This window comes from Vespa mandarinia, chromosome 1 (assembly GCF_050613455.1).
Source record: "Vespa mandarinia isolate Hongniang chromosome 1, ASM5061345v1, whole genome shotgun sequence".
Lineage (NCBI taxonomy): Eukaryota > Metazoa > Arthropoda > Insecta > Hymenoptera > Vespidae > Vespa > Vespa mandarinia.
Genome location: NC_140810.1, coordinates 13,170,334 through 13,185,000, shown reverse-complemented (window position 1 = coordinate 13,185,000; position 14,667 = coordinate 13,170,334). Strand labels below are relative to the sequence as shown.

General features: G+C 35.2%; 1 protein-coding gene and 1 long non-coding RNA gene across 6 annotated transcripts in view; one reads left to right on the top strand and one right to left on the bottom strand.

Moving 5' to 3' along the window:
* The window catches only part of LOC118447670 (uncharacterized), an 11,985-nt gene extending 7,403 nt beyond the window's left edge, over positions 1-4,582 (bottom strand). For 3 of the 4 annotated variants that reach the window (XR_014982342.1, XM_035879879.2, XM_035879881.2), the window contains exons 1-2: positions 1,441-4,582; positions 1,092-1,118 (exon numbers count right to left, since the gene is read on the bottom strand). Coding sequence is in view for 3 of the 4 variants with exons in the window: in XM_035879879.2 (XP_035735772.1) it covers positions 1,092-1,118; positions 1,441-3,200 (1,787 nt within the window). In the remaining variant the exon portion in view is untranslated. The remainder of the gene's footprint in view (positions 1-1,091; positions 1,119-1,440) is intronic. The other variant, XM_035879880.2, reaches the window with a different exon arrangement.
* Positions 4,509-12,202, top strand: LOC146873315 (uncharacterized). Of its 2 annotated transcripts, none has more exons than XR_014982360.1 (3): positions 4,509-4,992; positions 5,271-5,355; positions 10,708-12,202. It is a non-coding gene; the product is annotated as an uncharacterized LOC146873315 (long non-coding RNA). The 2 variants fall into 2 exon arrangements; XR_014982359.1 differs by having other exon boundaries at positions 10,705-12,202.
* Positions 12,203-14,667: the final 2,465 nt, after the last annotated feature.

Below are 14,667 nucleotides of genomic sequence, written 5' to 3'. Positions count from 1 at the left end.
ATTTAATCGTGATAAAATGTAACAACAAATGAATTGACAGTTGTTTCTAGACATTGATTTCTATTCCATTTATTCAAATATAAATATATTAATTATTTAAATATAAAATTAATGCGTAAGAAACACATCATGAGCAACAAGATTTCTAATCTACCACGTATTAAATTTTCTAATTAAAGTTATAAAGATTCTAAAATCACATGTATATACGTAACGTAATTACTCGTACGGGCGTATAATTAAATGAAAAAAAAATTGACAAATTTAATGTGATACTCTCTTTCATTCTCTATCTCTCTCTCTCTCTCTCTCTCTCTCTCTCTCTCTCTCTCTCTCTCTCTCTCTTTCTCTCTCTTTCTTTTCTAATTTTACTTAAATTAAGAGAACGCAAAGCAAAGAGAAAAAGATCTAGAAGGAAACGTGATGGTTCCTATTTTTTCCATGAGTTTTTTTGTTTTTTATGTTCCATCGAGATATTTTTACATGATGGGGGCAACGTTTCGAGGAGAACGTCGTCGTCGTCGTTGTCGTCTTCTTCTTCTACTCTAAACGTCCCGCGGATTCGATAGCGCGCGGGCGCTCACGCGTGCCTTCCGATTCGTCGTTTTAACGATCTATCGCGGCGTTTCGCGCACGTGCGCGAATAAATATCGTGCGCAGTAAAAGTCTAGCAAGCGTGCGCGGGTTGGTAGTTGCATCGAAAATGTTCGAAATAAATGTCAGAGTTACTCAACGAAAGTTGAATGTTTCATGTCGTCAAAGTTACAAGCTTGGTTAATTTTTGTTTCTTTTAAAAGATATCCCTTGTCACCATAACTTTTAGATTAAAAAGTTCACGCTAGTTTGAAATAACGTATAATAAATTTAGTTAGAAAATCATTCGATTTAGCAAAGAAAGCATAGAATTATAACACACTTGAAAAAAAAAAAATGAAAAAGAATAAAGTGAAGAGAACGATGAAAAATAAGAGGGATAAAAAGAAAGAGAGAAGAGGAGAGAGAAGAAAAAAAGAAATAAAGAAAAAGATGTAACATGGCACACGATATCCCTTACCAACGCGGCTGATATTTTAGCCTCAACTGAGGCTTACCTGTCGAAGGTTGATGTTAGGTTTCCTCTAAAAGACGAAAAAGCACAATTTGTGAATATCAATGTTGCGCACGCAACATCGCAAAGCGTAGCACGTGATGAATCGAGAATTATTACATCGAATGAATCCTATCTATTTGCGTACGAAAAAGATAAATATCTATATCTAGAAATTATTATGAGAGAATGATCATTGTTAATATAAAATCATTTATAATAATGGATAACATTATTATCAATAATTTTATAATATTATTATCGATAAGTGAAAATAAAGAAATTATTGGTTGTTGTCGTTTTCATACGCAAAAAGAATGAAAATGAAAAAAAGAATGATTATGATAACTTACTCTCGTCGATGAGCCAGAGCCAATTCCTGATAGGACGAAAAGGATTGATTGTCCATCGATGTTAAATTGGTGTTAGCCATGAAGAGTTTTACCGATTCGGGAGTGTCGTTTTGATATTCGGCAGTGTCGTTCTCATTTTCCTCGAAGCTCGTAGAATTTTGTTCATAATTTGGAAGAGCTTCGTCCTCGTATTCCAATGGCTCGTTTTCGTCTTCTACGTTTTCGTAATCCGCGAGAGAATCCGCTAGAGATGGTATCACTCGATAAACGTCGTCTTCGACCCACTCCAATCCTTCGTATTCGCTGATACGTTTGACCGATAATTTCGAGGTATCCCCGTCGTTCGTTCTGTTCGTTGAATTTTCATTTCTCGATTCCAGTTCGTTGGTGACATTGCTATCAACGATAACACGAGATCCTTCCGACAAAGTAACATTTTTCACGTCAATAAAATTTTTTGTATTAGTTTCTCGAATTTCCACAGGATTAGTTGGATCAAAACGATTTGGTTTGCCCAAGTAATCCAATTTAGCTAGTTTAAGATCGTCCAATCGATAAACTACAGGAATTGAGGATGGTGATGATGATGATGACGATGATGATGAAGACGAAGAAGTAAAGGAATAAGGAGAAGAAGAAGAAGTGACGATGGTCGAACTGTGAAAGGAATTGCCAGTGTTTGTTAATGAATTTTGTTTCGAATAAGACGATCCCCGATATTTCGGAACTCTCGGAAAGCCACGATCCATCTGTTTCCTTGGTATCCTCGACTTTTCATCGGAACTTGATGAATCGAATTCGGAATCGTCGTAACGTATCTTAAATATCACGTGCGGTTCCATAGCCTTGTCGAAATTACGATGGAAATTTTCAGATGACGAATTCCCATCGTCGTTGTCGTTGTCATCATTGTTTTTGTTGTTATTATTGTTTTTGTCCATCGGACGTTTCTCCTTCAATTCTTTCGCACTATCATCGTAATCAGATATGCTAGGATCAGACCAAGTCTGTTGGAGTTCCATTTTCGAGGCTAGATTCTCGTAATCCATCACGGCCTGTCGATTGTAAGCATCGAAATCGAAATCCTCGTCGTACGTCGATTTCTCTTGGATCTTTTCTCTTTTCTTCTTTTCGTATTTAGACAAATCGAATTCCATTGAATTCTTTCCGTCCTCGAAATGTTTTCCTTTAGATCTGTGCCTTTCCCTTTCTAACTTGATCCTCTCCTCCCGTCTTCTCTCCTCTTCCTTCTTCTTACCAAGCTCGTATTCGCGAATCGCGAGGATCTCATCCAAACTGTAATTCAAACTTTTCAGCAATATCATATCGGCCGTACTAAGATCACCCGTGATTATCTTCACTATGGCCTTTTCCAACATCTTCTCAAGCCTACGCGCGCTGAACGGTACCGAAACTTTTCCCTCTTCTAACTTCAAACTTTTCCTTGTCTTTTCACTTATACTCATTGGTACATCATCATCGTTCCTTTCAAAATTGTTTATAGTTTCATCGAGAAGATGTTCCCTATTACTGCTACTGCTGCTGCTACTACTACTACTACTACTACTGCTACTACTGCTACTGCTATTGCTATTACTACTGCTACTACTACTATTACTACTACTACTACTACTACTACTACTACTACTACTACTATTCGGTGTATGACGACGACGATGATGATGTTGATGCTGATGAGACCAACCACAAACAACGATGTTCATCACCAGCAACAAAACGATTGACCACCTCAACCTCATCTTTTACAAATCTTTACCGAATCTCGTCGTTTATTTCGAATCTCAAATTACATAGACAGAATGTACCTATCTCGTCAACTCAGCAATGATTCGAAGAGCATTCTCTTTCTATATATAACTCTCTCTCTCTCTCTTTCTCTATCTCTTTCTCTCTTTCTCTCTCTCTATCTCTATCTCTATCTCTATGTCTATCTCTATCTCTACCCTCTTCTTTCTTTCTCTTTTATTACTTTTAGAAGAGTGCTCTTATTTGATCTCGATCGAAAGTATGCGCGCTTGCGCGTTCATTCGAGCGCGTACCGAGAACTTTGGAAGCACCACGTGAAAGAGGAACACTCGGTCTCCAATGCGAGCGTTACCAAAACTGATGTCGTACGATTGTGGTCCACCAGGCAAAATGTAGTCGCGTTGCTTCTCTTTCACTCTTTCTAGTTCATTCGTCTCGAACTTCTCGGACTAGTCTAAGTCGCGAGAGAAAAGGTAACCGTGATATTCCTGCGAGTTAGGGAAGAGTGCCAAAGAGTTTATCTAGCTTCTTTTTTCTATCTTTATCTATTATTTATCTTTTTCTCTTTCTTTCTCTCTCTTTATCTTTTTCTACTTCTTCTCCCTCTCTCTCTCTCTCTCTCTCTCTCTTTATGTGCGTGTGCACCGGCCGAGCAGTAGGTCTCGACTGAGACGTAGTGCCGCCTTCCTCACGGACATAATTCTGTCTACTCACTAATTCCGAGACAAGCACGAAGCCGCGAGAGAGGAGACGGTGCCGGTGTTACTACGATGACTCCTCCTCCTCCTCCTCCTCCTCCTCTTCTCTCTTTCTCTCTCTCTCTCTCTCTCTCTCTCTCTCTTTCTCTTTCTCCTTCTGTCTCTTTCTTCTCTTTCTATCTCTCTGTCTTTCTGCTACTCTTTCTCCCCTCCCTTTCGCCGAGGTTTCTCTCCCTCTCGTCTTCTCGCCTCCACCCGGTGTTTTCTACGTAGAGGAGAGACCCTTTCGAACGTGTGTCTCTTCCTCTTCTCCTTCTTCTTCTCCTTCTCCTTCTTCTTCTTCTTTCTCTTCTTCTTCTCTTTCTTCTTCTTCTTCTCCTTTTTCTTCTTCTCCTTTTTCTTCTTCTTCTTCTTCTTCTTCTTCTTCTTCTTCTTCTTCTTCCTCCTCCTCCAAAATCTTTCTCCCACTTCTTTCTCTTTACCTCTTTCTTTTTTCTTTCTTCCTTTTTTTTTTCCTTCGAAATCGAGTGGACCAGTCACTTCGATTCTGTTTACTTTCAAGTTTCTCGATTTCACTCGAACTTCACGTTTCGAATCTTTGAATATCGTTCAAATTCTATATCAATCGTTGGATTTTCTTTTCTCTTTCTTTCTTTCTTATTTTCTATTACCTTATCGTAATGTCGATTATTTAGAAAGGGGGTAGATAAACATAAAACGAAAAGAAAAAAAATTAGCGAGAAGCGAAAAGTCGCGTTGGCGTTCGTACAATGATTTCAGGGGCGGCCGACGTACGATTTTATAAGGTGTCCCCCTCTCCGCTTTGTCTAGACGAATCGAAAGATATAATCTTTGAATCATAATGTATCGCTTTTAATAAATGCAGTCTCCGCGTGCGCGCGTGAAAATGCCATGCGCGCACGGCGGCGCGCGCCCGTCCGAGAAACGAAGTGGGTCCTAAAAGAAGAAGAAGAGGAGGAAGAAGAGGAAGAAGAAGAAGAAGAAGAAGAAGAAGAAAAATGGGGTGGAGATTCGGATAAATCAACTTGTTCCCATTAAGAACGAAATTCTTTTCTAATCTATTTTGGTATTAATTAATTTCCTCAATTTATTTCTATAGTCAAAATCTAATCTCGTTTGGAGAATAAACATCTATCGTTAATTAATATTCTTAATCAACAGATTTCTCTTTTTTCTTTTACTTTCTTTTTGTTTCATTTTTTTTTTGTTCAGATCTAAATCCTTCTATTAATGCGTTCTAATCACATTTTATAAATACGTAAAAAGGATTTTGATTGACTGAGAATTTATTTCATTATCGATGTTATATAGAATAATAGTCGTCCTTTAAATTCTAATCCTTAGAGAACGAATGATATCATTATCAGGATTATGTCGTCTTTTTTTCTCTTCTTTCGCGACGTTCGATTACCAAGAAACTTCTTGAAAGGTATGTAAATATTTTGGACTCTACTTCCCCATCCACCCTTTGCCCTTTACTCAACCCACCCTTCCACAGGTGTCAGTCATAATTTAAATAACATTCTTCTCGCACACATTCATGCGTTGCAATTTGTAGAGAAGGAAATAAATATAAGAACGAACATAGGAACGAACGAACGGTAGGAGAAATATATTTTTAGGATACTAGCTGGACGTTAAATTAGCGTGACGCCATAAAACGCGAAAATTAGGTTAAAGAATTCGGTCCTCCAAAAGTGGTCCGCACCGTCTGGCCGGCTACCTAACGGTCGGCTAATACTAGCCTTTCGAAGGTCCGAACGGTTAAAATAAATCCTCTCGAGGTAGTTCTCTCTCTCTATCTCTCTTTCTCTCTCTTTTTCTCTTTCTCTATCTCTCTTTCTTGTCTGGATATGCCGGAAGTGCGGCGTACCGCGTCTCGAATCTTTTCTTGACGTTTTTCTTTCGTTCCTACTCATCATCATCGTTATATTCTTTTTCTACTTCTTCCTCTTCTTCTTCTTTGTTTTTCTTCTTCTCCTTTTTCATCTTCTTCTTATTTTTCTTCTTATACTAACGTCCATTCTTCTTCCGTTTCACATTCAAAGGATCGTATCGATGAAGCAACAAATATCTCTAATACCAGAAGAAGAGAAAAAAAAATTATTCGCCGAGCATGTCAGGGTCGAATTCGTGAGGTGGTAAACAAGTCGATCAGGAACGAAATGACGCATACACCACCCTTTTGTCACGTCGAGTTAGTCAGAGTTATCGGTAGCTATCGGCATAGGCGTAGAACGAATAGATCTATACAAATTATCGGTCTGATTAAACGAAATTTATATATGAATTTAAATTCTAATTATATATGGGAATTTCTCAATGATAAAATTATCCTATATTATCATCGAGAACTTCCTTTCCTCCCCTCCTTTCCGTTCGAACGAAAGAAAGAATAAAATGCTTTCGTTACACGTGTAAGTAATAGAGAGGATCGTAAGGAATCGAGGATTCGCAAGGAAAGGCGGCGCCAATGGGCACGTGTGTGCTCGAAGTGCATCCCGTTGCGCTGGATGCGTCGCACGCGCAACACGGAGGATGCGTATGGTTGAGATGAGAGACAAAGAGAAAAAGAAAGAAAGAAAGAGAGGAGGAAGAGGGGGGGGGAAGAAAGAGGGAGATAGAAAAGAACGTGAGGAGTATGGGAGGAGTAAAGAAAGGGACAAAGAAAGGAAAAAGGAAGGAAGGGATAAAGAGACGGAAGGAGATGGAAAGACAGGAACGAAACAGAGAGAGAAAGAGAGAAAGAAAGAGAGAGAGAGAAGTAGAAGGAAAAGGGGAGAGGGGAGGGAATGCAATTTGATCCCAAGCGAGTCCGCCGAATGTCCGCGCGGTGCAACGGCTGCTGACGTCAGCTCCGAATCCTCCGTCGCGAGAGTCGGACGTACGGACAGACAATCTGGCGTCTAGACGTACCAAAATAAATAACGCACGGGGCCCGTCTCGGCGCGGCATCAAATTGTTGTTTGCACTCGTAACAGTCATCGTTCGTCGTCCTTGCCGGGGAGCCTTCTCGATGGACCTTCGTGGAGGTCCTCACGGAGATCCTCCCCTCCTTTTTTTTCTCCCACTCGTCAACGAGTACCGACCGATCATCGTCGGGGAGAAAGTTTTTCTTTCTCTCTCTCTCTCTCTCTCTCTCTCTCTCTTTCTCTCTCTCTCTCACTCTCTTTCTCTTTCTCTCTCTCTCTCTCACTCTTGTTCGTACGTACTCTCGCAGGTGATCCTTTAAAGCGTCGATGGAAATCTCTGATGTCAGAAAAATCGCCTAAACTTGAACACCTTCTCTCAAAACCGCCCACACGTGTATCGCTCAAACCTTTCGATCGGAATTGTAAAGGAAGGAAAAGAGAAAGAGAGAGATAGAGAGAGATGAAAAAAAAAGAAACGATCTGAGCTCGAAGGGAGGCGTAAAGAGAGACGGAAAGACGAGAGGAAAAAGAAAAAAGAATGGAAATGGTGCAATTTGCATTGGAGTCGTCCACCCTCCTACGTCGTTCGAAGCAGACGACAATCGCGATAAGGCCTCCTTGGAATCCGGCAGGAGCCTCTCTCAGTCTGTCTGTCTCTCTTTCTCTCTTTCTCTCTCTCTCTCTCTATATCTCTCTTTCCTTTTAGCAGAGTCCAGGCCGATCGCTTCTTGGAATCGGGATTTGAATTTCGAACGGATTGCGCAATCGAAGTCGCGCACCCACGCATAGACGCGATCCGATCGTTTCTTTTGTTGTTTTTTTTTTTATTTATTCGTCTCTTTATTTTTTTTGTTCTTTCTTTCTTTTTTCTTTTCTCTCTCTCTCTCTCTCTCTCTCTCTCTCTCTCTCTCTCTCTCTATCTCTCCCTATCTCTCTCTTTCTGTCTCTCCTCTCTTTTTTCTCTCTTATCGTCTCCTCTCTCGAAAACCGATCGACGTTCCTTCTCAACGCGATACGCAATCTCTTTTTTATATTATTCTTCGGTCTTCTCTCTCCTATCTTATTTTTCTTCTTCTACGTCTCCTCGTTTTCGTTCTTTTTATCGCTTGTTTCGATTCAAATCGTTTTCGAAAGTTTTAATTTGCATCTCGATTCGATCGATTCTAATCGCGCGAACTACTTTTTTATTCGACATCTCCGCACTGACTCTTGTTACGATTTTCGATTTTATTCTTTCTCGTTCCATCTTTTCATCAATTTATTATTATGATTTCGTACGTTTGAGCGCCTGTGCGTGTGTGTGTATGTGTGAGAAAAAAAGAAAGAGAGAGGAGAGAGAGAAAGAGAGAGAAGTGGTTGTCCTTTCGCCATTTTTTATGGAAGGAAACTTTTGAAAAAAAAGAATATATGAAACTGTGTGAACCTTTGACGTCAAAAACTATATTAAATACAATTTTTTTATTTGATTTATTTACGTTTATAATTATATATATATGATTTTGAATTTTTGTTGAATTCCTAGAATTCTATGTAAAATTCAGAAGTTTTTTTATTTTATGAATAAATACAATGAAAAAATTGCATTTTTTCTTTATAGATTGACATCATATTTTTAATATCTAATTTATATATATATATATATATATAAATTAATTATTTACGATTTTCTCTTTCATGATCATAGTTTTATTGTCGTAATACATTATATTTATATTTTTTTGCTATGTTTATACTTATATATCATATATCTATGACATCTACATAAATACCATTGATTTTATAAACAAATATTTCAAATAAAAAATGTTAAGCTTCGAGGAACAAATGTAATAATCATTGCATCTATTTCGTAATGGGTGCAGTAATTAAGGTACGGAACATATTTTTTTTTGAATGCTAATCGATGTCTCACTTTTGACAAAAATTATAAAAAACATTAGCATGAATTGAACGAGCATCTACAATGTACTTTTTTTTATCAATATTTCATCGAGTTATGGCGATAATAATTACGATATGGTACAGTCACTATCATAATCATAATCGCAATCACATCTACAACCATAACCACAATCACAATCGCAATGTCAAATCAAAAATCGCAAGTGCCTAGCTGTATCGTAATATAACTATTATCGCCATGACTCGATGAAATATCAATGAAAAGATACATTATAGGTATTCGTTGGATTATTGATATTCTTTATAACTTTTGTTAAATTTAAAATATCGATTTCTATTAAAAAAAAAAAAAAAAAAAAAAAAAAAAAAAAAAATTATTATAACTTCCTATATCTCGAGAAAATAACTCCGATAAACATTACATTCCACCTTTCCCCTCCCCCCCTGCGCCCTTTCCGAACGTAACAACTTTTATTTGAAAAATTCATTTATAATGATCAATAGAATTTGATCGTTTAAAATCGTTTAAAATCATATAAGAATTCTGATATAAATACAATATAAAAACAAAAATGAAAAACTTAGAAAAAAAGAAAGAGATTCATATCAGTTAGAAATTAGCAAATGTTAGTTGTAATATCGAGGATTTGAAGGGAGTGGATCGAAAAGGGAGATAGAAAAAAGAAGTTGGAATCCAATCGGTCCGTTTGAAAGTGGTGTCGCGTGCTATGACATATATATACCATACAATACATACATACATATATAAAATAAAGCTCGCTCGTGTTCGACATTCCAACGTAACGAGAGCCAATAGAAATGAGAGATGAAGAGGAAGGAGCCACAACGGAACCACGTATACGAACGCTCACGTTTATCTACGGTTTCCTACGATTACACATTATCCGATAGTCGTTCGGTTTAATCTATAATTATTTCGTAATTCTTCGTAATACTTCGTTCATACATTGATTTTACGTATTACAAGATAAAAAATGAATATTATTTTTTATTTATTACACACATTTCGTAGATATTGAAAGGAAATATCTATCATTGAATGAAAATTTTTGAATTTCTCTAAAAGAGAAATAAAGAAGAAGAGTTTCTCTACCTATAAGCGATGCGTTAAATTTTTAATGGATCGCAAAATGGATCGCAAAACTTAGGTCAAAACCTTAAGAACCTTAGGATCGCAAATTTGAGGAAAAATGATTAATTTCTAAGAGAAAGTTCTTGCACAATGTTTAAAGTGTAAAATATACAATGATTTTGGTCTACCAGATTTTTAAAAATTGTTTAATATAAAAATTTCAACCGCGATATTGTTATAAACAAAAAGATTGAGAAACTCTGGTTTAAAGCATGTTTAAAAGATTTTTGAAGAAAAACAATTTTTAAGTTACACTATATTCGATAAGTTTTAATGAATATCTTCATAATTATTTAATTGAAACAAGACAATAGAATAGATAGAGACCTCAATGATATATTTTATTTCAATATTAAATGAGATAAAAAGATAAAATTTTAAATTATATTTTAGATTTATTTTCTATCTAACGTGTTTTTTATATTCAATGTTACATCATCTTCTGATGAAATATCTACAATCTGTGTATAGTGTATAAAATGATCGAAAAGAACCGTAGAAGAATATTTCACTGTAAATTCTGTTTAATTTTGATCAAAACTTAACATAAACTGTTATTCGTGATGTTGACTCAATTATAGCTTTCATAATTAAAATAATAATTAATCATCACTTCATATACTTTTACAATCAACATTTTGTTTTGGGATTTAAAACGAAGATAAATTTTTTTTTACTCGTATATCACATGTTGATCACCTGACACAACCCAGATACAAATAGCACTTTTCCTTCGTGATAAAATTTTTGTAATCAAATGTATGTATCAAGATCTTAGAAAAAAATCTGAAGAAGAGTCCGTTTTTATCAGCAGGAAGAAGAGATCGAATCTGATACTGCGAATAACTGGATGAAATGAAACGCAGGAAGGAGAGATGAAGGCGGAAACGCAAAAAGACACATTTCGTCACATTGTGCGCATTCGCAGAAGATGAAGAATGAGAAGATGGAAGATACTTTGGTACTCAATTTTCTTTTGCATTCTCGTGTGTCCAGAACCTTGGTGTATCCAGATCAGACTAGACGAGTTAGGACCGTCGGTTTATTATTTCCACGTGAGGCAGCAAACTTCACACGACTCGAATTCATCCTCTAGAATTTATCAGCGTCTAACTTTGTAAAGAAAAAAATCATCGTGCTCGGTTCTTCTTTTTTCTTTCGTGAGAAATGAACGAAGTAGTCAAAGAAAAACAAAAAAAAAAGAAAAAAAAAGAAAAAAAAGAAGAAGGAAAAAGAACACACGCAGGCAAAGAAGAAAAAGAAAAAATCGTTTGATCCAGTCGATTTGACAAAGATCTTGACAAATCGACGATTCTTTCAACCAGACGTAACGAAACGTCTGGTGTATCTCGTATTTCGCTATCTTCAACGTGTCTGGCATCGTTCCAGAAACCTAAAGCTGGCTGCCACCGTCTGTCTAGCCAACCTTTTACTACGTAGAAGTGGAAAATAGAAAATGTCACGTACAAAATTATCAAGGACATAGAATGTAGATCTTCCAATGTTGCGGCTAACTATAATCACGTTAAGGAAAATTAAAGATTTTACGATTCACGTTCGTGAAAATAATTCGTAGAACATCTGTTGTTATATCATTAGCTATTATTATTAATGAGAAGGAAAATGGATGGATAATTTATATTTTTATATGTCAAATTTTCGAGAAATAAAATATATTATCGATTGATGAAGCAAAAGAGAAAAAGAAAATATACCATAACCCCTGTATATATACATATAACACGTAGCAATACATGAATTCGTGTTGTACATGAGTTCGATTATACAAACATAAATTATGTATACATTTGGAAACATATATTTTCTTTTTTTTTTTTTTTTTTGTAAAAGACGCAAGAGTTTATGACAAAAAATTTAAAATACATATTTGAGATGTAACAATGAAATGTTGTTTATACGTATATAAAACTGTAAAAATATGTATATAAACACTTATACAACGAGACGTTTCAATCTTTTTCGTCGTATTATGTGAAACCGTATTATATGGGGTCTACTGTATTTTGTATTAACTACGCAACAACAGAATTACATAAATCTTGTCCATTCTTTCTTTATTTATTTAAAGGTTGAAGAAGAAAAAAGAATAATACGATCGTATACCTATCATGTCCTTGATCAAAAGGAGAAAAGTTTGAAGGCGACATCCAAGGAAATATCGCTTGTCTCGTCGAGACGAGATAAGCGATGCATCGTCTTCCCGATCCACGACGTTCTTTCGACGACGTTGAGATGAGCCAGACGATTCAACCTTGATGACGGACTAACTCCTCCGATTACTCAGTATTCTTACGCGAGAATAAATCTCAAACTTCCTTTTCTCTACTTCCTTTTGTATATACGAAAAAATAAATACGTGGCAAAATTTCGAGTAAGATTCTATTAAAAATTTATAATTACTATCTAATATTAATTATTGTCTAGTATTGATAATAATTATTATTAATAATTTTATTATTGCCTATAACAGATATTTTACATATAGGATTTATTATATAATAATAATATATAAGTACATATATAATATATATATATATATAATTATTATAATAATATTTCTATATACGACTTATGTCTTTAAAATACGTATTATTATAATAATTAAAATAATTATTAGAGGGAGGAAGGGAGAAAGGGAGAAAGAGAGAGAGATGGAGAGGGAGAGAGAGAGAGAGAGAGAGAGAGAGACAGAGAGAGAGAGAGAGAGAGAGAGAGAGAAATAAATTTTTTTAGTCTTTATCTTGTAAATTAATCCTGAACTTGTAAGAATATCTAATTAACAAAAGGTAACATTTCTTTTTCTCTCTCCTGACGTACAAATCCGACACGTGTAAACGTTCGTGTAATCGGTGCGTATCAGTCGTGATAACGTGAGCTGCATACTGCATTTCTAATCTGTATTACTAGAATGAGAGTCGACGTTCTGTAAATTTACAAAGGTGTGGCATACAAGAAAAGAGAAAAGACATTTCTAACTTCTTCTTTTTTATTTCGAAGTAAAACAAAACCAGACAATTCGAATTTTTTTTAAAAAGAAAAAAAGAAGAAAAAACGGAAAAAATTTCAATGTACAACAAAAAATAAACGATTCGAAGAATTCAAAATAATTAATTTTTTTGTGATCATATACGATAATCACACACGTAAATATATCTACGTGTTACGAATTGCTTCTGTAAAAAACAAAAATTATTTTTAATTTAAAACAAAAAAAAATCATTCGAAGAATCCAAAGTTATTAATTGTCCGATGATCACATATGTCGTTCACAGACGTGTATATACATATTTATACGTATATAATATATATACGTATATGTATTTATTTATATACATTCATACATACACGTGTAAAACATTTTAGAGAGGAGTGGTTTCCCATGGAAATACGTCTTTGAGTCGCATAATGTCGAGTGCATGCGATATTTTGCACGTTGCAGTCGCAAATGCTCTTGACGGCCCGGCTATTTAAAAGAGCTATTCGTCTCTCTCGCTCTTACGACGCATCTCTTTTATTTCCTTTTACTCTCTCTCTCACTCTCTCTTTCTGAAAATGATTTAATTCATCCGCCGGACCTCAATTCCAGGTAAATTCTGCGAACGAACCAGGTAAGATCGAGAGATTTATGATGCAAAATTCGTAAAAATACGAAGAAATTATTCTTTGACTTCGATGAAAAAGGGAAAGTCTGTCGAATGATTCTGAGAAATATTCTAACGAAATATCAATGTCAATCTCATATTTAACGACCCGAATTCAAAAGAAATCGAATAAGGATTAAAACAAAAAAAAACGAAACAAAACAAAACAAATAAATCATCGAAAGAATAAATAAATAAATAAAAAAATAATAATAATAATAAGAATAAAAAAGATACAAAACAACATGACGCGATAATAAAATTAGAATAATTCTTAGTATTTCTTATTGATCCCGTCTAACTCATGGACAACAAAGTCAAATAGTAGTTCCGAAAATCGAATGAGGATTAAAAAAAGAACCAAAAAAAACAAAGAAGTAGTCGAAAGAATATATAAAACAAAAAATCATTATAGTAATAATAATAATAATAATAATAATAATAGATACAAAACAACGTAACATCATAATAAAATCATAATACAATAATCGTCAATATATCTTATTGATCGTTTCTAACTCGCACATACACTCGAAATAATTATCAGAAAATTTTTAAGCGGAAACTATTTTTAATTCTTTGTTATTGTAAAATTAAATAAACTAAAAATAGTAAGGAATATAAAAAGTGTTTTCCTTTTTTTTTTACTACCTGTCAAATTGACAGATGTGGTTAAAATATGTCTACTGTTTTAAATCTCTCTCTCTCTCTCTCTCTCTCTCTCTTTCTCTCTCTTTCTCTCTCTCTTTCTCTCTCTCTTTCTCTATTTATTTTTTCTTCTTCATGTTTTTTCTTTTTTTTAATGACAGAACGAACCTCCTCGTTTTTCCGTCACAAAATGAAACAGAATTTCGAGAGCATGAAACTCGTCTTGGACTCGTATAAATAGAATTCGGCGCCTCTCGAAAATGAGTCCTCTCGTACGAATTCTAAATCTCGTTCGTCTTAAGTAAGCCCTGCCAAAATCTTAGGATCAAAAATGCTGGTTTTCGTGACCGCTGTTTGTGAGTTTTTATCTGCTAGACGTTCGTAGGAAAGCAAAAGTCGTGATTGAAAATTAATGTTTTCGACGGAGACACGTGTATTATTTTTAAAAATCGACTTGTCTTACT